Genomic DNA, 17404 nt, shown 5'->3' with positions numbered 1-17404 from the left:
TAGGGGGCTACATGAATGGAAGCGGCGGCGGCGGCGGGAGCGGCCTGAGCTGGGCGCCGGGGCCAGGGCCGAGGGCTGCCTGGGGCCGGCGCCTCTGCATGCGGGTGGCCCGCGGGCGCTGAGCGCGTGGCTGGCGGACGAGCGGAGCCAGGAGGGGCGGGGCCGGGTGGCCGTGGGCCGGAGGCGCGTCGGGCTGGAGCCGGTCACGATGCCCCGAAGGAAGCAAAGCCACCCGCAGCCCGTGAAATGCGAGGGGGTCAAAGGTCAGGGGTCAGGGGCTCTGAGGGGGGAGGAATGGGGGTACGGCCAGTGGAATGGGCTCAGGTCAGGGTGGAGGGAGAATCGTGAGAGATGTGTGGGCGATCTGGAGTCCGAGGCTCCCACCCAGATACTAAGGGAACTCGAGAGGGTCAACGAGTACGGAAAGTGCGGTCCACGAGGGCTGGCTCCCCGGGTGCGGATGACGGGCACTGCTCCGGAGGGAGATTCCACAAGCCCACTCCTTTCTTCAGTGGATACTGAAGATTCCCTCGATGAAGGACCTGGGGCCCTGGTGTTGGAGAGCGATTTGCTACTAGGCCAGGATCTGGAGTTTGAGGAGGAAGAGGAAGAGGAAGAAGGTGACGGCAACAGTGACCAGCTCATGAGTTTTGAGAGAGACTCTGAAGGTAGGTTTTGGGGGAACTGGTTAAGGATTAGTGGTCGCTGGGGGCCCTAGTCCTGTAGGAGACAGGTTAGAGTGTCAGTGACCAAACACTATTTCCTGCTATCGCCCTGGTTTAGATTGGAGATAATTTTATTTATTTAATGGTCACATCACTTCCATTACTAAGAAGTTTTAGGCCTAGTCGAAGGTGGTTAATAGGAGGGTAGGTGAATCACATGAAATAGCTGGTTAAATGTAAGTGCCCTTTTAATAACCCTGTCCCTCTCCCTAGCCCATTCTGTGTGTGTACTTTTCAGAGGTTCAAGGAAACGACCTCTATAAATCACTCAAGCTGTTCCTTGTATTCACTCTAACTCCTTTTTACCGGCAGCCTAAGCGTCTTTCCTACCTACAGATACTAGTTTTAGCCCTTAAGTATCCTTCCTGTTCTCTGTAGCATCACCCTACCCTAATTTGCTGTGCTTACTTATAAAGGATGTTCTTGAAAGCCAGTGAGGGGACCCATATTTTTTTTTTAATTCATCCTCTATGCATAAATATGAATTACTTTTCATTATTTCCACTTTCCTCTAAATCCACCTCTCTTGAGGTGGATATTAAAATCAATCCATACTAAAACGGGCCCAAAACAGATAGAGCTTAGGAAAAGGTCTCTTGTATTTTTACTTATCCTGAGAACTAAGTCCACTGTGAGCCCTTAATCTTTTTCATTGAGTAGAACTAGTATAACTCAACACCATCACTAGTTTAGAGCAGGTTTAGGGATAAACCTTGACCTTTGGTAAAAAAAAAAAAAAAAAAAAAAAAAAAAAAAAAAAAAAAAAAAAAACTAAAGGTACTGACAAAGCTGAAAGGTGAGGCCCAGCAAGGGGGGGACCTAAGTGAAAAGGGGAGTTTGGAATTTGGTCCCATCCCAATTTGATGATGCTTCTCATGTGTTTCTCACCAGGAGACTCTCTGGGGGCCAGGCCTGGGCTTCCCTACGGGCTGAGTGACGATGAGTCTGGGGGCGGCCGAGCACTAAGTGCAGAGAGTGAAGTTGAGGAGCCAGCCAGGGGTCCAGGGGAGGCCAGGGGTGAGAGGCCAGGCCCAGCCTGCCAGCTGTGTGGGGGGCCCACAGGTGAGGGGCCGTGTTGTGGGGCAGGAGGGCCGGGTGGGGGGCCCCCGTTGCCCCCACGGCTACTGTACTCATGCCGCCTCTGCGCCTTCGTGTCCCACTACTCGAGCCACCTGAAGCGGCACATGCAGACACACAGCGGAGAGAAGCCGTTCCGCTGTGGCCGCTGCCCCTACGCCTCCGCCCAGCTCGTCAACCTGACACGTCATACCCGCACCCACACTGGCGAGAAGCCCTACCGCTGTCCCCACTGCCCCTTTGCCTGCAGCAGCCTGGGCAACCTGAGGCGGCATCAGCGCACCCACGCGGGCCCCCCCACTCCTCCCTGCCCGACCTGTGGCTTCCGCTGCTGTGCTCCACGACAAACCCGGCCTGCCAGTCCCACAGAGCAGGAGGGGGCGGTGCCCCGGCGAACTGAAGGTAAAAAGCCAGGAACCAAAGATCCTGGGAGAGTGGGTGGCACTGGGAATACTTGGATTAATAGCCCAGGTTTCATTGTTCCTACAGATGCTCTGCTCCTTCCAGATTTAAGCCTCCATGTGCCACCAGGTGGTGCCAGTTTCCTACCAGACTGTGGGCAGCTACGGGGTGAAGGGGAGGGCCTGTGTGGGACTGGATCAGAACCACTGCCAGAGCTGCTGTTTCCTTGGACTTGCCGGGGCTGTGGACAAGAGCTGGAGGAGGGTGAGGGTAGTCGGCTGGGATCTGCCATGTGTGGGCGCTGCATGCGAGGAGAGGCTGGAGGTGGTGCCAGTGGGGGACCCCAGGGCCCCAGTGACAAAGGCTTTGCCTGTAGCCTCTGCCCCTTTGCCACTCATTATCCCAACCACTTGGCCCGGCACATGAAGACACACAGTGGTGAGAAGCCCTTCCGCTGCGCCCGCTGTCCTTATGCCTCTGCTCATCTGGATAACCTGAAGCGGCACCAGCGTGTCCATACGGGAGAAAAGCCCTACAAGTGCCCCCTCTGCCCCTATGCCTGTGGTAACCTGGCCAACCTCAAGCGTCATGGTCGCATCCACTCTGGTGACAAACCTTTTCGATGTAGCCTTTGCAACTACAGCTGCAACCAGAGCATGAACCTCAAACGCCACATGCTGCGGCACACAGGCGAGAAACCCTTCCGCTGTGCCACCTGCGCCTACACCACAGGCCACTGGGACAACTATAAGCGCCACCAGAAAGTGCATGGCCACGGCGGGGCAGGAGGGCCAGGCCTCTCTGCCTCTGAGGGCTGGGCCCAACCTCACAGCCCACCTTCTGTTTTGAGCACTCGGAGTCCAACAGCCCTGGGCACCTCTGGTAGCCGGGCTCTCCATACAGACTCACCTTGAACTAGGTCCTTCTTCCTCAGGGCCCCTATGGATTAGCCCTGCCTCTCCTGCATTTTATACAGATGACCAGAAGCCACCTTCTTCCTCCCCCGCTGGCCAGGGGCTCCACACAACTAACCTAGGCACTATATGGACCAGCCAAGATACCATGGGCAGGGGCCCATATGGACTGGGGCCTTGCCTTGACTGGTGCACTTCTTGAGCTCAGTGAGAAGGGCCTTGCATTTGCCACTGCTCTCTGGGGCTGTGGATGAACCAGCTGGGGACTGCCCAGCCTCTCACCTGTTTATTTAACTTATTTCAGTGCTTTATAATAAAGGAAACACTAACAAAGCCATGTCTATGCTGAGTTGGCAGTGGCAAGCACAGTTTGGCCTCACCCTTGGCACAGTAGTCCATGCTATGATGGGGGCAGCAGGGACATTGAGGGAACCAGAGGTAGGCAGCAGTCAGGCTGAATTTAATGATGGGGAGCTAAGCCAGACCACACACAGACCTCTGCCCATCCCCTTACCCCTGGCCCCAAGAAGCCAGAAGCAGCCCAGGGGAGCTGTGGTTCCTCCCCAAGACAGGTAGCCATGGTCTCTTGGACTTTGTGCAAAATACTAAATGTTAATTTGGCATTGAGGGCCAGCTCTGATAAAGAGGGCAGTACTTTGTGCAGCCAGCTCAGAGTAGAAGGGAAGATGGATTAGGAGGCTCCTGGCCAAGAAGAGAAAACGGGAAGGGTAAGAAAGGGGAAGGAAAAAACGCCCCCAGCTTGGGGCGCACGGCAAGTTTCTGTAATCCTTTGGAGAAGAGGGCAGATATCCAAGCAGTGGAGATTACAGATCCTCATCTCCAATGCCCTCGAAGGCGAAATTGCCGTGGACATCACTGGCACTGGCATCTGTGCTGGGACTGCCAATCCCTCGCAAGCTCACGGCACTCAGCTTACTCTGTAACAAAGGTAGGGTGGGGGTCAGAGGAATTGAACCTGTGAGGCCCCTGCAGTCACCAACCTCTCCCACCCTGTAACTCACTGAGAGTTTGACCATGGATTCCCGGCTGGCATCAGGTGACTCCTAGGGAAGAGGAGGCAGAGGCGTCAGATTTACTGAGGGAGGCAGGGCTTGGAAACAGGGTATTGACTGGGGTGACACTTACAAGGAGTGGTGGGGACTTCACTGCTTGCTGGCTGTCTGAGCGTCTCAGGGTGCCCCCCACCCGCCGGCGTAGCATCTAGAGACAAGAGCAGGAACATTCTCAGAATCCTAATCACTTCCTGTTCTGGAGGAAGCCTCACCCCAGGGACAAAAGGCAAACTCAGCTGCCTGGCTCCTGCTTGCTGCATACCTTCCTAATACTGCCTCCAGACTTCTTCACCATCAGTTCATCTACCATCGACTGTAAGCAGATGCTCATCATGATAGCCTGAAGAGAGCAAGGAGAGAGCTCAGCTTGACTAGGGCAGCCATCCTGAGCCCAGCACCCTAAGACAAAGGGCTTCCACTCACATGGAGTCCTGGAAGCCCTAGACTTGGGTATCTAAGGGGCTCCAGAGGAGGTCTGAGGGTGGGCTCACACCTGGGGGCTGGTGATGGTGACCCACTGTAGCCGGTCCTTGCTCATGAGGTATTCAAAAGCCAATTCTAAGCGCACCTCACCCCGGCCCCGGCCAGGGCTGCTTGTGCCTCCACTGGGCAATGGTACCTGGCAGAGGAAGAGGAATTAGTCTGAGTTCATTCTGGCCAATCTGCCTCCCATCCTAACCCACTGCAGCCCATTCCTGAAGCTCAAGGCTTGCCAGACCTCCACCCCAGAAGGCCTCTCCTCCCACCCCACTCACAGAGGAGGTGACCCGCCAGCATCGCATGCGGGTGACCCGGAAGGAACCTTCCCGAAGTTGTTGGCCAGGCAGGCGGAGCTGGAGGCTGAGCTCACTGTTGCCTGCGCTCACCACCACAGGACAGTCCTTCTCTGGAAAGTCAGCCACACAGGCATCGAAGCGCAGGTAGCCGTAGTGTCGCAGGGTTTGTGCCAGACGCAGAAACTGGAAGATGACACCATGTGTGATGAGTAAGGAGGGAGAACAGGGCAGCTCAGATGGCAGGCCCTTGAGGGAGACAGTGAGGCAGAGCTTACCTCCTTCTTGGAGACCTTCTCCTGTAGAGATTTGAGCTGCCGGTGCTGCTCTTTGGTGACCAGGATCCACCCACGCTCGATATCTGACACCGTCTACAGTGGAAAAAAGGGGTGTGGAAGGTGGTGGGGGTTCCCAGTAAGGTGTCCCAGTCAGCACTGTCCAACGTGACTCTTAACCCCACACTGACGACTTCTTTGTTGTGAGACCTTGACCTTATCAGTGTATACAATAGGGAGTGCAGAAGTTATGCCAGGAGTCCTGACAATATTCTAGGAACTTCTCCATGAACTGGTAATAGAGACATAACTTTTTTTGGGCAAGTGGGACACCAGAGTCATTTTCAGGGCAAGGGTTCTGAGGCAGCTCCAAGCTCACCTGAGCATAAAGTAGATTCAGGCCAACCCGGTTCTCCATGACATCGTCGTCATAGGCAGAGTCCCAATAACTGTGAGGCCAAGGGGTGGAAATGGGTAATGGGGCTAAGATGGGGGTAAGGCAAGAGACAGAATGGAAAAGAGGAACAAAACAAATCTGGAACTGTCAGGGGCTAATGGTGACATAGTGGGAGGAAGTTTGGGAGGCTAATAGAAACACCCAGCAATACTTGTCCAGATTATTCTGTCTCAATCTGTAGCCCAATAACCCAACCCAGCATTGTCTCCACTTTCAGGCCCAGCACTGACCTCTTCCTTAGCACGATCTTATACTCTTGACTCCGAAGACTGGTAACAGATACGTAAGGCAGCTCAAACTCTTGCAACTTCCGTACAACTATAGGTTTAAAAACAAAAAAATGTGACAAAGTTCAAAGATAGGAAAACCAAGGAAATGTCCCATTCTGAGGGAAGGCAGACAAACTCACTACTAGACGCATAATGAAGTGGTAAATTCCAGAGAAACTCACAAGAAAAGGCTCCATCTTCTTTTTCTCGAACAAGAAAGAGACTAAAGTATCCGATCAAGTCATCTGGAAGATCCAACTTTGCAGCCACAGCCTGGGAATAGGAAGTACAGCTCATCCTACTAGCTGGTCCCTGCCTTCCCCAAACCCTGGATCTGGGATACAGAAAGTGCTAGGGCAGTGCTGAACAAACACCTCACCTCTAAGACATCCTCAGTCTGATCTGAAGTTAGCACGTTGACCAGAACTTTCTGCCCGTTGCTGAGCAGCACTTCCAAGGAGACCTCCTCAGTGGGGACCTGCTGTGTCTCCTGTGAGAGCATACATGGGATTGGGAGTCACTCCCTTGTTATCACCTGCCCAGGGTCCAGTGACCCATCCCTCTAGTGTTTTCGTTTTCAGCTGCTTAAACACAGGCCAGGCTAGGCATAGTGGCACACGCTTATAATCCCAGTACTTGGGAGGCTGAGATAGGAGGATCACAGGTTTTCAGCCAGCCTCAGCTACTTAGTAAGGCCCTTCACAACTTAGTGAGGTCCTGTTAAAAATAAAGAATAAAAAAATAGGGCCAGGGTGTGGTGTAGCTCAGAAGCAGAATGCCCCTGGGATTGATACCCAGTACTACCAAAAAAAAAAAAAAAAAAAAAAAAGGCCAAGCCTTCTTTGATTTCAGTGGTAGAGAAGCTTCATTCCATTAAAAAAAAGTGCCAAGATGACTTCTCTGAGCCACATCATTAAAATGACATGACCCTGCAGCAAGTCCTTCCCTTAAATCTGAGTCTCATCCGGTCGTACCTGTTGTGCGCGACGCAGGAAACTGTTGAAGGTCTCACTGCTTCCGAGCAATGGGTCTTGCCGAACTGTGGGACAAGAGAATTATCTAGTAACTTAGGCCTGGCTCACTGGCCTCCCCCAGTCCTCTTCTTAGTAGGCCCCCCGACCCCATTTCCTGGGCTTGATGGTGGCCTGCCACATCCCCAGCTGGCCTCACCTCACTCACTGTTTGCATAAAATCTTCACCTGCCCCACCCTTGGCTGCCATCTAGTTGAGTCCAGTCTATAGAACTAGGGAAATAACAATGATGTTAATCTAAAGCACATCAGATACAAATTAAGTTCTTCCCACCAAACTAAATTGCCTTTTTTGTGTTATACTAGTACTTCTCATAGATGTTTGTGCCCAGATTGCTTTGCTAGCATACAGGGTTACAAATCCTTATAAGGCTATTTAATTTGCTAATTAAGTAACAGACAACAGGCCTTCCAGATCTAGAAAATTAATGTAGGACCTTCTACGCAGCCAGCTGTTTTTTAGTTTCTCCTCATAACCCTTAAAATAAAGCTTCTCCAATTACTCACCAGCTTGCATGTACTTCTCTAACTGCTCTCTCCTCTGTTCTACTTCTGCAGGTGTCAGAGAGAAAAGTTTCTTTGGGGGGAATGCAGGAAGCACATTGGCCCCATACTCCTTTCGAAGCTACATAAGAGAAAGAGATACAAGCCTTCACATAAAGAAAATGATAGAAACCAATTAAGTAAATTGTCACCTGGGCTCCCCTATCTACCCTGCTCATCTGGGTACAAGTCAACCCTTCCAGTGTGGGGAGGGTTTATGGGGGCCGGGACCTATAGGGAGCCCCTGGATTATCTAGCAATGCTAGTCACTGAATCCTTACAGGAAGCAGAAGGCTCTATAGGGAACAGGCATGTGCACAAATAGTTAATTCATAGCTAAGTATGTTCACAAAGTATCTTAAAGTGGCCAGGTGTGGTGGCGCATGCTCCACGCCTGTAATCCCAGCACTTGGGAGGCTGAGACAGAAGGATCACACAGGTTCAAAGGCAGACTCAGCTACTACTTAGTGAGGCTCTCAGCAATGTAGTGAGACCCTGTTTCTAACTTAAAAATATAAAATAGGTCTGGGAGTATAGCCCAGAGGTAGAAAAGCCCCTAGGTTCCACCCCAAGTACGTCACAAAAAAAAAAAAAAAAAAAAAAAAAAACCAGCTTAAATTGACTTTTGGGGTCAAGGAATCCATTTTTCAGTTGTAGAAACCAAGACTCAAGGAAATTAGGTAACTTGCTCAGGGTTGCACAACTAATTATCAGTAGAACCAAGACTCTTATTGAGTTGAATACAGAGTACACTATCTGGTGAGGAAGGCAGAGACACATTACATCACAGATACATAGGATAACTGGAAGAGCTACACAAACTTAGCAAGCCAAAGAACACACAAATTGGTTAATGGCTTGTCTAAGCAAGGAGAACTTCAAGTTGCAGCTCAGATGACAGAAGGAATGTGCTCTGACAGGGAGGTTCAGATTTTCCATGCAGGGGCAAAGGCTGAAAGTACACTTAAGATGATACAGAAAAGCAGGAAGGAGGATGTTAGGGAGGGGCGGTTATTGTGGAGGACATTAAACTTAATAAGGGAGTTCACTCAAAATGTCAGAGGATAAGATAAAGCACTGCACCCACCCCTGTGGCAGTGATTAAAAGGGGAACGCAATGAGGTGAAAAATGGAGATACTGGTGCGAAAGTGTAGGAAAGGGCTTGAAGCTGCCCCAGGCAGGGGTGCTAGTCCCACCTGCTCGTGCAGCCCCAGGAGCTGGCTGTAGCGCACCCGACAGTGCAGGACTCCATTCACGTGAATGTTATAGGCCTGCGGACACAAAAGCAGGCAAGCATTTAAGGGTCACAGACAGGGCTACCGCCCTGAGAACCCTGACCGGAAGTTGCCAGGCACTGCTCCTTCAGAGTAACGCGCCGAGATCTCCCGAGGGTTGACTGGTCTGTTTTCCCCAGGGCCGGGTTCCAAAGCAAAGGGATGGTCCAGGGGAAACAAGGGCGCTTGTGCTGCAGTCTCGCTCCCCGACCGACTAGTGACGCCCACCAGGGCAGCCGCGGCCTAGCTGGGGTAGACAACCAGCTGGACAAAGGACTTATTGGAGCCGGAGCGACTTCTGTACAAATCTGAGACATGAGCTACGCTCCCAGAGAGGCCGGAGGCTCAGGATCTGGCGCGAAGGTGGCGGCCGGGCCTCGGAGGCCGCTCCCAGAGCTCGGGCCCGTTATCCCCGCCCCGGCCCAGCTCCGGCTGCTCCTCACCACGTAGGCGGAGCCGCCGCTGTCCCCACTGCGGGACTCGGTTTCAGGAATGGAAAAGTGCATGTTCCCTATGGCAGGGCCCGGCCGGGCTCCGGACTGTGAGGGCCACAGCGGCTCTGCACGCTCGCCTCCGCTGCTCAGCGCGTCCCCGCAGCTTCTCTCGCCATGTTGGGGGCCTGAGATCGGAGTGAGGAGGCGGCAGGACGTCGGCTCGGGGCGCAGCCACCGGGGAAGCTGGGAACCGTAGTCTGGAGGGCGCGAGGAGCCTGTCGGGAGGGCAGCCGCAGGCGCGGAAGGGCCTCGCCGCGGCCCGTAGGCCGGCGCCCGGGGCACGCCGGGAGCTGTAGTCCTTGGGCTGCGCGCCGCGGGCGCCTGACGAGCCTCCAGCCCAGGGGGCGCTGTCGTCCTGAGCGCGAGCTCGGCCCCCGACGGCCCGCGGCCGCGCTGGGCGGAGCCTAGCGCCGAGGGTGATGGCTGCGGTGGCTGTGGCTGTACTCGAGGGTGAGTGGAACGCCGGGGGCCGCCTGGCACGCGAGCCCACGCGCCCCGGACAGCTAGTGCCGGCCCTGCGCACCTTTGGGCCCCGCCGTCCCGTTCCGGCGCCGCGCTGGACTCTGGCGCGCAGTCCCGGCCGCCGCGCACCGGCTGGTCCCGGTGGGAGAGCGGGTGACCCCTCCTCTCTCCCTCCCCCGCCTGGCCTTTGATCCTGCCGCGCAGTGCGTCCCCACGCGCACCCCGGCTTTGCCTCGCCCCTGGCGGCGGAGCCGTGGCCATGCCAACCCAGCAGCCGGCCGCGCGGAGGGCGAGCCCTCCTAAGCCCTCCCATAGCCTTTCAGGTTCACTTTGTGCCCTGTTTTCTGATACAGACTCGGGAGCCGGGATGAAGGCGGAGCTTTCTCCTCGGCCTGGGGTAAGTAAAGGTGCCCTCTCTAGCCGCCTGTCATGCGCTATGCAGGGAATTGTGTCAGCTTCCTTCGGTCCCATCTCCCATCCCCTTCAGTTCATTTCTCAGCAAAGCCAGAAGATTTTACTTAGCCTATCGGGATGTGATGTGACTGTCTGGAGAAGCTTACGTCTCACAACAGGTTGGAAGTTAGCATTAGGGACTTAACCTCGTGGGGATCTCGTCAACATTCAATAGTCTTGATCCGCCTTTGGAATTGTTGGAGGAAGAGCAGTGTCCTGTGTCTGTGTCTCAGGCAGCAGGGAGGGAGATGACACAAGAAGAGAAGCTGCAGCTTCGGAAGGAAAAGAAACAGCAGAAGAAGAAACGGAAGGAGGACAAGGCGGCAGAACCAGAAACTGGGTGTGCTGTGTCCACAGCCCAGTGTCAAGGTGCGAGGTCTTTTCGTCAAGGGTTGGGTGTGGGGCTGGTAGAGGGGATGTACTTGGGGAGACAGGATAAAATTGGTTTGAGCCAGTGAAAAGGTTTAGATAAATTGGAAGAGCAGCTTTGGCTGAGGCAGAAATATCACCTTCCTGGGGCCTTTGACCTTTAGGTGGCCCAACCAAAGAACTGCCAGGACCTGGCGGTCAGCTGGTGGGCACTCCTGAGGAGAAAGTTCCAGCTGGTCGGAGTAAGGCTGAACTTCGCGCTGAGCGGCGAGCCAAGCAGGAGGCTGAGCGGGCTCTGAAACAGGCAAGAAAAGGGGAACAAGGGGGGCCAACTCCTCAGGCCTGCCCCAGCACAGCTGGAGAACCCCCCTCAGGTACCTTCCCTTGATTTCAAAACCTCTCTTGCTCCTAATTCTTGTGCCTGCTGAGGCATTCTCATAGTAAATCTGCTTTCCCCTTCTATTCTCACTTTGGAACGCAAAGTTCAAAATTCTTCCATCAAACCCATCCTGCCCCTATTGCTTCTATTGCTTCTACTCTATCTACCCTCCTCTCCCAACCCGCCACTAATCCTATTTTTCATGATGCATCTTACGCTTAACACATTACCCATTTTAAGACCTATCATAGCCAGGCGCAGTGCCCATGCCTGTAATCCTGGTACTTGGGAGGCTGAGACAGGAGGATTGCAGGTTTGGGCCAGACTAAGCAAATAGTAAGACTCTTAGCAACCTAGTAGTACCCTGTTTCAAAAAAAAAAAAAATTGGGCTGGTGGGTATAGCTTGGAGGTAGACGGCCCCTAGGTTTAATCACCAGTACCATACATACATGTGTGCACGCACACACACACCTATTCACCTATTATATCCTGAAAATATGATCATTATATTTTAGGAGTGAAGCGACTCCCTGAGCAAACTCAGGTTGATGACCCTACGCTCCTGAGGAGGCTTGTTAAAAGACCAGAGCGACAGCAGGTAGGAAGTGGCTTTGGTACATGGCCAGAAAGAGCCTAGAGAGATGGGAGGAAAGTCATTGCGGGCAAAGTAAGGCCCTGGAGTAGAGGTGTGTACCTGGGTCAGAGGAGTCTCACTACTTATCTTCTTCCCAGCTTTGTCTCAAAAGTCTTAAACTCTGTGCCACTGGTCCTATTGTGTTTTGTCAAGGTTCCTACACGAAAGGATTATGGATCCAAAGTCAGTCTCTTCTCTCACTTACCCCAGTACAGCAGACAAAACTTCCTGACTCAGTATATGAGGTAGGATCCTGTCGTAACATTTTTTTGTATGTGTGGGTCTGGGGATGGAACCCAGAGGGCATTTGACCTTTGAGCTACACTCCTGCCCTATTTTTTATTCTTTATTTTGAAACAGGATCTCACTAAGTTGCGGAGGGCCTCACTAAGTAGCTGAGGCTATCCATGAACGGCGATCCTCTGGTCTCAGCCTCCTGAATGCTGGGATTACAAGCATTCGCCACCACGCCTAGCAGCTGTCATAACATTTAAGGTAGTTCAATAACTCGGTATAGAAAGTCACTGGAGCCGGGCATGGTGGCGCATACTTGTTCCCAGGATTGTAAGATAGAAGAGGATCTGGGTTCATGGCCAGCCTTAGCTACTTAGGGAGGCACTCTGCAACTAGTGAGACCCTGTTTCAAAATAAAGAATAAAAAATAGGGCTGGGGAGATCTCAGAGGTAGAATGTTCCTGAGTTCAATCCCTAGCACCACAAAAAAAAAAAAAAAGAAAGAAAAAAGAAAAGCAACTGGAAGCCAGGCATATATCTGAAATCATAGTACTTGGGAAGTTGAAATAGAATGATCACAGGTTCGAGACTAGCCTCAGTCACTTAGTAACTTGGACTCTGTTTCAAAAAAAAAAATAGGACTGGGATGTAGCTCTGAGGTAGAATGCACCTGGGTTCAATCCCCAGTACCAGGAAGAAAAAAAGTGACATGAATTGAGATGGGATTGGTGAAGCCAGGCGTGGTAGCGCACGCTTGTAATCGCAGTACTTGGGAGGCTGAGAACAGGAGGATTGCAGGTTTGCGACAAGCCTCAGCTACTTAGAGAGGTCCTCCACAACCTAGTGAGACCCTGTTTCAAAATAAAGAATAAAAAATAGGGTTGGGGTATAGTTCAGAGGTAGAATGCTCCCGGGTTCCATCTCCAGTACTGCAAAGAGAGAGGGTGGGTGGGGAGGGAGGGAGGATCTGTGGAAAGAAGTATGAACTCAAGGTGGAGCTCTAGAGGAAATGGGGGTGGGGAGTCTGTGCTAGTGACAGAAGCTCCTTTTTATCAGGGGCAAGGGGGCAGTAGGTGCTCAAGTGCCCTTGCAAAGTATGTGACACCGCCATCCCATCAGCATCCCATCCTCTGTGATCCACCCAGCCATGGTGCGGCTCGGCCTGCAGTACTCCCAGGGCCTGGTCAGTGGCTCCAATGCCCGGTGCATAGCCCTGCTCCGCGCCTTGCAGCAGGTATGTCCCATTCTCTCTTAGCCCACCACCTTCCCCAACACTCCCTTGGGGGAGCTTCTCTTCCCCAAGGCAATCTCAGTAAAGGGGGAATGACTCCTACCCTCAGAACTCCCCTGCCCCACCTTCAGATATCTTCATAAGGGACATTGTACTGATCAACTTGTGTTCTCTGTAGGTGATTCAGGATTACACAACACCTCCTAATGAGGAACTCTCAAGAGATCTTGTGAATAAACTAAAACCCTACATCAGGTAACGACATCACTACAATCTATTCCCATCTTACCCAGTCCTTTTCTGGTACTCTTTTCTCTTGCTCTTCCACTCTATTTCTTTAATTTCCTTTTCTCTTTTCTTTCTTTTTTTTGTGGTACTGGGGTTCCTGGAAACCCTTCTACCTCCAGGCTACACTCCCAGACCTATTTTTATATTTTTTATTTGGAAACGGGGTGTCTAAAGCCAGCAAGGCTGGCTTTGAAACTGGATGATCCTCCTGTCTCCGCCTCCCAAGCGCAAGGATTACAAGCGTGTGCCACCACGCCCGGTTTTCTATTTCATTTTATGTTCCCTGTTTTCTTTCTTTCTTTTTTTTTTTTTTTTCGGTACTGGGGATGGAACTCAGAGGCATTCTACATCTGAGCTACACCCCCAGCCCTATTTTTTATTCTTTATTTTGAAAAAGGGTCTCACTGAGTTGCTAAGGGCCCAAGTACCTGAGGTCCCATGAATTGTGATCCTCCTGTCTCAGCCTCCCAAATGCTGGGATTACAAGCGTGCATCACCACACTCAGTCTCCTTTTATTTTTTTATTTTATTTTATTTTTGTGGTACTGGGGGTGGAACCCAGAGGCTTTCTACCTCCAGGCTATACTCCCAGACCTTTTTTTACATTTTATTTGGAAACAGGGTCTCACTAAGTTGCTGAAAGCCTCACTAAGTAGCTGAGGCTGGCTTCGAACCCGTGCAATCCTCCTGTCTCAGCCTCCCAAGCGCGGGGATTACAAGCGTGTGCCACCATGCCCGGCTCTCAGTCTCCTTTTAAAAGAATTTTTAAAGGCTGAGCATTGTGGTGCCTATAATCTCAGTACTTGAGAGGCAGAAGCAGGAGGGTTCCAAGTTAGAACCCAACCTGGACAATTTAAGGAGACCCTTTTTCAAAATAAAAAATAAGCTGGGTGTGGTGGAACATGCTTGTAATCCCAGCATTGGGGAGGCTGAGACAGGAGGATCGCTGTTTGCAGACAGCCTCAGTTACTTAGTGAGGCCCTCTGTACTTAGTGAGACCCTGCTTCAAAACAATGAATAAAAGCTGGACGTGGTGGTGCACGCTTGTAATCCCAGCATTCGGGAGGCTGAGACCAGAGGATCGCGGTTCATGGACAGCCTCAGCTACTTAGTGAGGCCCTCTATAACTCAGTGAGAACCAGTTTCAAAATAAAGAATAAAAAATAGGGCAGGGGGTGTAGCTCGGAGGTTGAATGCCCTTGGGTTCCATCCCCAGACCTGCAAAAAAAAAAAAAATAAATAAAAATAACAATAATAACAATAGTAATAATAATAATAATAATAATAATAATAATAATAATAATAATAAATAAAGAATAAAAAATGGCCATGGAGTGTAGCTCGGAGGTAGAATGCCCCTGGGTTCCATCCTCAGACCCGCCAAAAATAAAATAAAATAAGATAAAAAAAGCTGGGGATGTTGCTCAGTGGTAGAGTGCCCCTAGGTTCAATTGCCAGTACCTCCCCACACATACAAAAGAAAAGAAAAAAAGTAAAGAATTTCTAAAAACTGTGACAGCTTTTTAAGTTGTAACAGGTCTTACAAACTGCGAGGTATTGTTGTTGTAGCTTCCTGAGTCAGTGCCGCCCTCTGTCAGCAAGCATGTGCAACGCCATCAAGTTCCTGAACAAGGAAATCACCAGTGTGAGCAGCTCCAAGCGAGAAGAGGAGGTGAGGGAGATGAGGAATGGGCGAGGCATGCACCTGTGGTCAGGGTGAAGCAGCATGTTCAGAACTTCCAGGAAGGCCAATACGGGCCATTATGTCCTAGGCAGGGGTAAAGGAAGTGGCTGGCACTCTGACCATGCCATCTTTTTCCCCTTCAGGGCTGTCATTATACAGAAATCCAAGCATCTGGTATGATAATCAAAGGAAGAAATGTGTCCATTTTCTGTTCCCTAAATATATTACTTCATTTAGGCCAAGTCAGAACTTGGAGCAGCCATTGATCGGTATGTGCAAGAGAAGATTGTACTTGCAGCTCGGGCAATTTCACGCTTTGCCTACAAGAAGATCAGTAATGGAGATGTGATCCTGGTATATGGATGGTATGGTCCAATCCTATTACTGAGAAAACTGGGGAGTGGAATGATGCCTCTACAAACAGGCTCGTGACTTGTTGTAACTGAATCTCCTCTGCATCCACTCTAGCTCATCTCTGGTATCACGAATTCTCCAGGAGGCTTGGTCTGAGGGCCGGCGGTTTCGGGTGGTAGTGGTGGACAGCCGGCCCCGGCTGGAGGGAAGGCATATGCTACGTTTTCTGGTCCGTGCTGGGGTCCCTGCCTCCTACCTGCTGATTCCTGCAGCCTCCTATGTACTCCCAGAGGTGAGAGCAGAGGAAAGGGACTCTAAAGTTGGAGGTAGAAGGGTGTAGGAACTAGACATAATCCTACCTTCTTACAGTTCAAGTATTTAAAAGTATTATAATAATATAGCCCAAGCTGGGCATGGTGGTGCACTCTTGTAATATCAGTACTTGGGAAGCAGAGACAATATTGCAGGTTCGCAGCCAACTTCTGCTACTTAGTAAGGCCTTCTACAACTTAGTGAGACTCTGTTTCATAATAAAGAATAAAAAATAGGAAGCTGGGCGTGGTGGCGCACACTTGTAATCCCAGCATTTGGGAGGCTGAAACAGGAGGATGGTGTTTCGTGGACAGCCTCAGCTATTTAGTGAGGCCCTTTGCAATTCAGTGAGACCCTCTTTCAAAATAAAGAATAAAATATAGAACTGGTTGTATATCTTAGAGGTAGAATGCCCCTGGGTTCCACCCCCATTACTGCAAAAAAAAAAAAAAAAAAAAAAAAAATTAAAAGAATAAAAAATAGGGCTGGGGGTGCACCTCTGAGGTAGGATGCCCCTGGGTTCAATTCCCAGTACTACCAAAAAATAAATAAATAATAATAAAGCCTTGATTATATTTAATAGGAAAAAATACCTACATCTTCCTGTAGTGGGTTAGCTATTGCAAAAACATTTTATGATAAACTAGTAGCCGCCACCACAGGGAACAGGACAAAAGTAACTTCAAAGTTTAGTTTTCCTGTGGGAGGCTTGGTGGGTGAGTAGTTAGATGATTGCCAATAACAGCCATCCTTAAGATTTTTTGCTTTTCTTAATATTGCTGTCCTGGGCAGAAGTAGAGGAACCTCTACATTGATACAACATGACATTTCTTCCCTTTCCTCACTGGCCAAAACAAACAGGTTTCTAAGGTGCTATTGGGAGCTCACGCACTCCTGGCCAATGGGTCTGTGATGTCACGGGTAGGGACGGCACAACTGGCCCTTGTGGCACGAGCCCATAATGTGCCAGTTCTGGTCTGCTGTGAAACATACAAGTTCTGTGAGCGCGTGCAGACTGATGCCTTCGTCTCCAATGAACTAGGTAAGCAGAGCAGAAGAGAAGCTTCTAGGAACATGAGAAGGCTTGAAAGGGCGTGGGGAGGTTAAACAACTTCTTTTCTGAAAGGACATAATGTGTCCACCTGCCTTCGCAGATGACCCTGATGATCTGCAGTGTGAGCGGGGAGAACACATGGCCCTGGCTAACTGGCAGAACTACCCATCCCTACGGTTGTTGAATCTAGTCTATGATGTGACGCCCCCGGAGCTTGTGGATCTGGTGATCACAGAGCTGGGCATGATCCCTTGCAGTTCTGTGCCTGTTGTGCTGCGAGTCAAGAGCAGTGACCAGTGAGGGGGAAACACGGGTAATAAACGATGTGCATCCTACCTTCAGCAACTCTACTGCCTTGGTATCTCTTTTAGCATCTCCACCACTTGAATTAAGAGCCACACCTGCTGCTAACCTCAGGCCTTCCTGGAGACTCTGAGGTGACCACTGGTGGTATGGGGCCAAGGCGAGGGTCTCTATGGAGAGCAAAACCTATCCAGCTCCTCAGTCACTGATATTGAGGTTCTCATGCTAGCTGGTTATGAGAAGGAATATTAGGAAAAGTAAGAGTCCTCAACTAAGTAATAAGCTAGCATTTATTGAGTGCATGTTATGTATCAGAAACTGCTCTGAGGCCTTTCGAA

At 51.1% G+C, this 17404-nt stretch overlaps 3 protein-coding genes across 6 annotated transcripts; 2 read left to right on the top strand and 1 right to left on the bottom strand.

Annotated features, from left to right (window-relative positions):
• Positions 1-208: 208 nt before the first annotated feature.
• ZNF513 (zinc finger protein 513) lies at positions 209-3118 on the top strand (the record flags this gene model as incomplete). Its single annotated transcript, XM_080711601.1, has 4 exons — positions 209-263; positions 513-668; positions 1617-2204; positions 2292-3118. 4 exons carry the CDS (start codon positions 209-211, stop codon positions 3116-3118), a joined length of 1626 nt encoding a protein of 541 aa, XP_080567727.1.
• An 824-nt stretch (positions 3119-3942) lies between these two features.
• SNX17 (sorting nexin 17) lies at positions 3943-9320 on the bottom strand (the record flags this gene model as incomplete). 3 transcript variants are annotated; one of them, XM_080711219.1, is made up of 15 exons in its annotated part: positions 3943-4056; positions 4141-4182; positions 4265-4339; positions 4454-4531; positions 4685-4810; positions 4947-5150; positions 5243-5335; positions 5619-5688; positions 5927-6014; positions 6148-6238; positions 6345-6455; positions 6940-7004; positions 7504-7621; positions 8737-8811; positions 9258-9320. In XM_080711219.1, 15 exons carry the CDS (start codon positions 9318-9320, stop codon positions 3943-3945), a joined length of 1413 nt encoding a protein of 470 aa, XP_080567345.1. The 3 variants fall into 3 exon arrangements, with proteins under 3 accessions (XP_080567345.1, XP_080567346.1, XP_080567347.1); XM_080711220.1 differs by having other exon boundaries at positions 8773-8811; XM_080711221.1 differs by lacking the exon at positions 8737-8811.
• A 407-nt stretch (positions 9321-9727) lies between these two features.
• On the top strand, positions 9728-17063 carry EIF2B4 (eukaryotic translation initiation factor 2B subunit delta; the record flags this gene model as incomplete). Of its 2 annotated transcripts, XM_080711244.1 has the most annotated exons (13): positions 9728-9758; positions 10124-10167; positions 10457-10592; positions 10757-10966; positions 11488-11570; positions 11760-11851; positions 12960-13074; positions 13250-13326; positions 14929-15031; positions 15281-15408; positions 15512-15689; positions 16571-16751; positions 16864-17063. In XM_080711244.1, the coding sequence occupies 13 exons, from the start codon at positions 9728-9730 to the stop codon at positions 17061-17063; spliced, it is 1578 nt and encodes a 525-aa protein (XP_080567370.1). The 2 variants fall into 2 exon arrangements, with proteins under 2 accessions (XP_080567370.1, XP_080567369.1); XM_080711243.1 differs by lacking the exon at positions 9728-9758 and having other exon boundaries at positions 10030-10167.
• Between the last annotated feature and the right edge of the window lie 341 nt (positions 17064-17404).

The sequence above is a fragment of the Muscardinus avellanarius genome, assembly GCF_963383645.1.
Source record: "Muscardinus avellanarius genome assembly, chromosome: 15".
NCBI lineage: Eukaryota > Metazoa > Chordata > Mammalia > Rodentia > Gliridae > Muscardinus > Muscardinus avellanarius.
The sequence above is the reverse complement of the archived record's forward strand: the minus strand, read 5'-3'. Positions and strand labels throughout refer to the sequence as shown.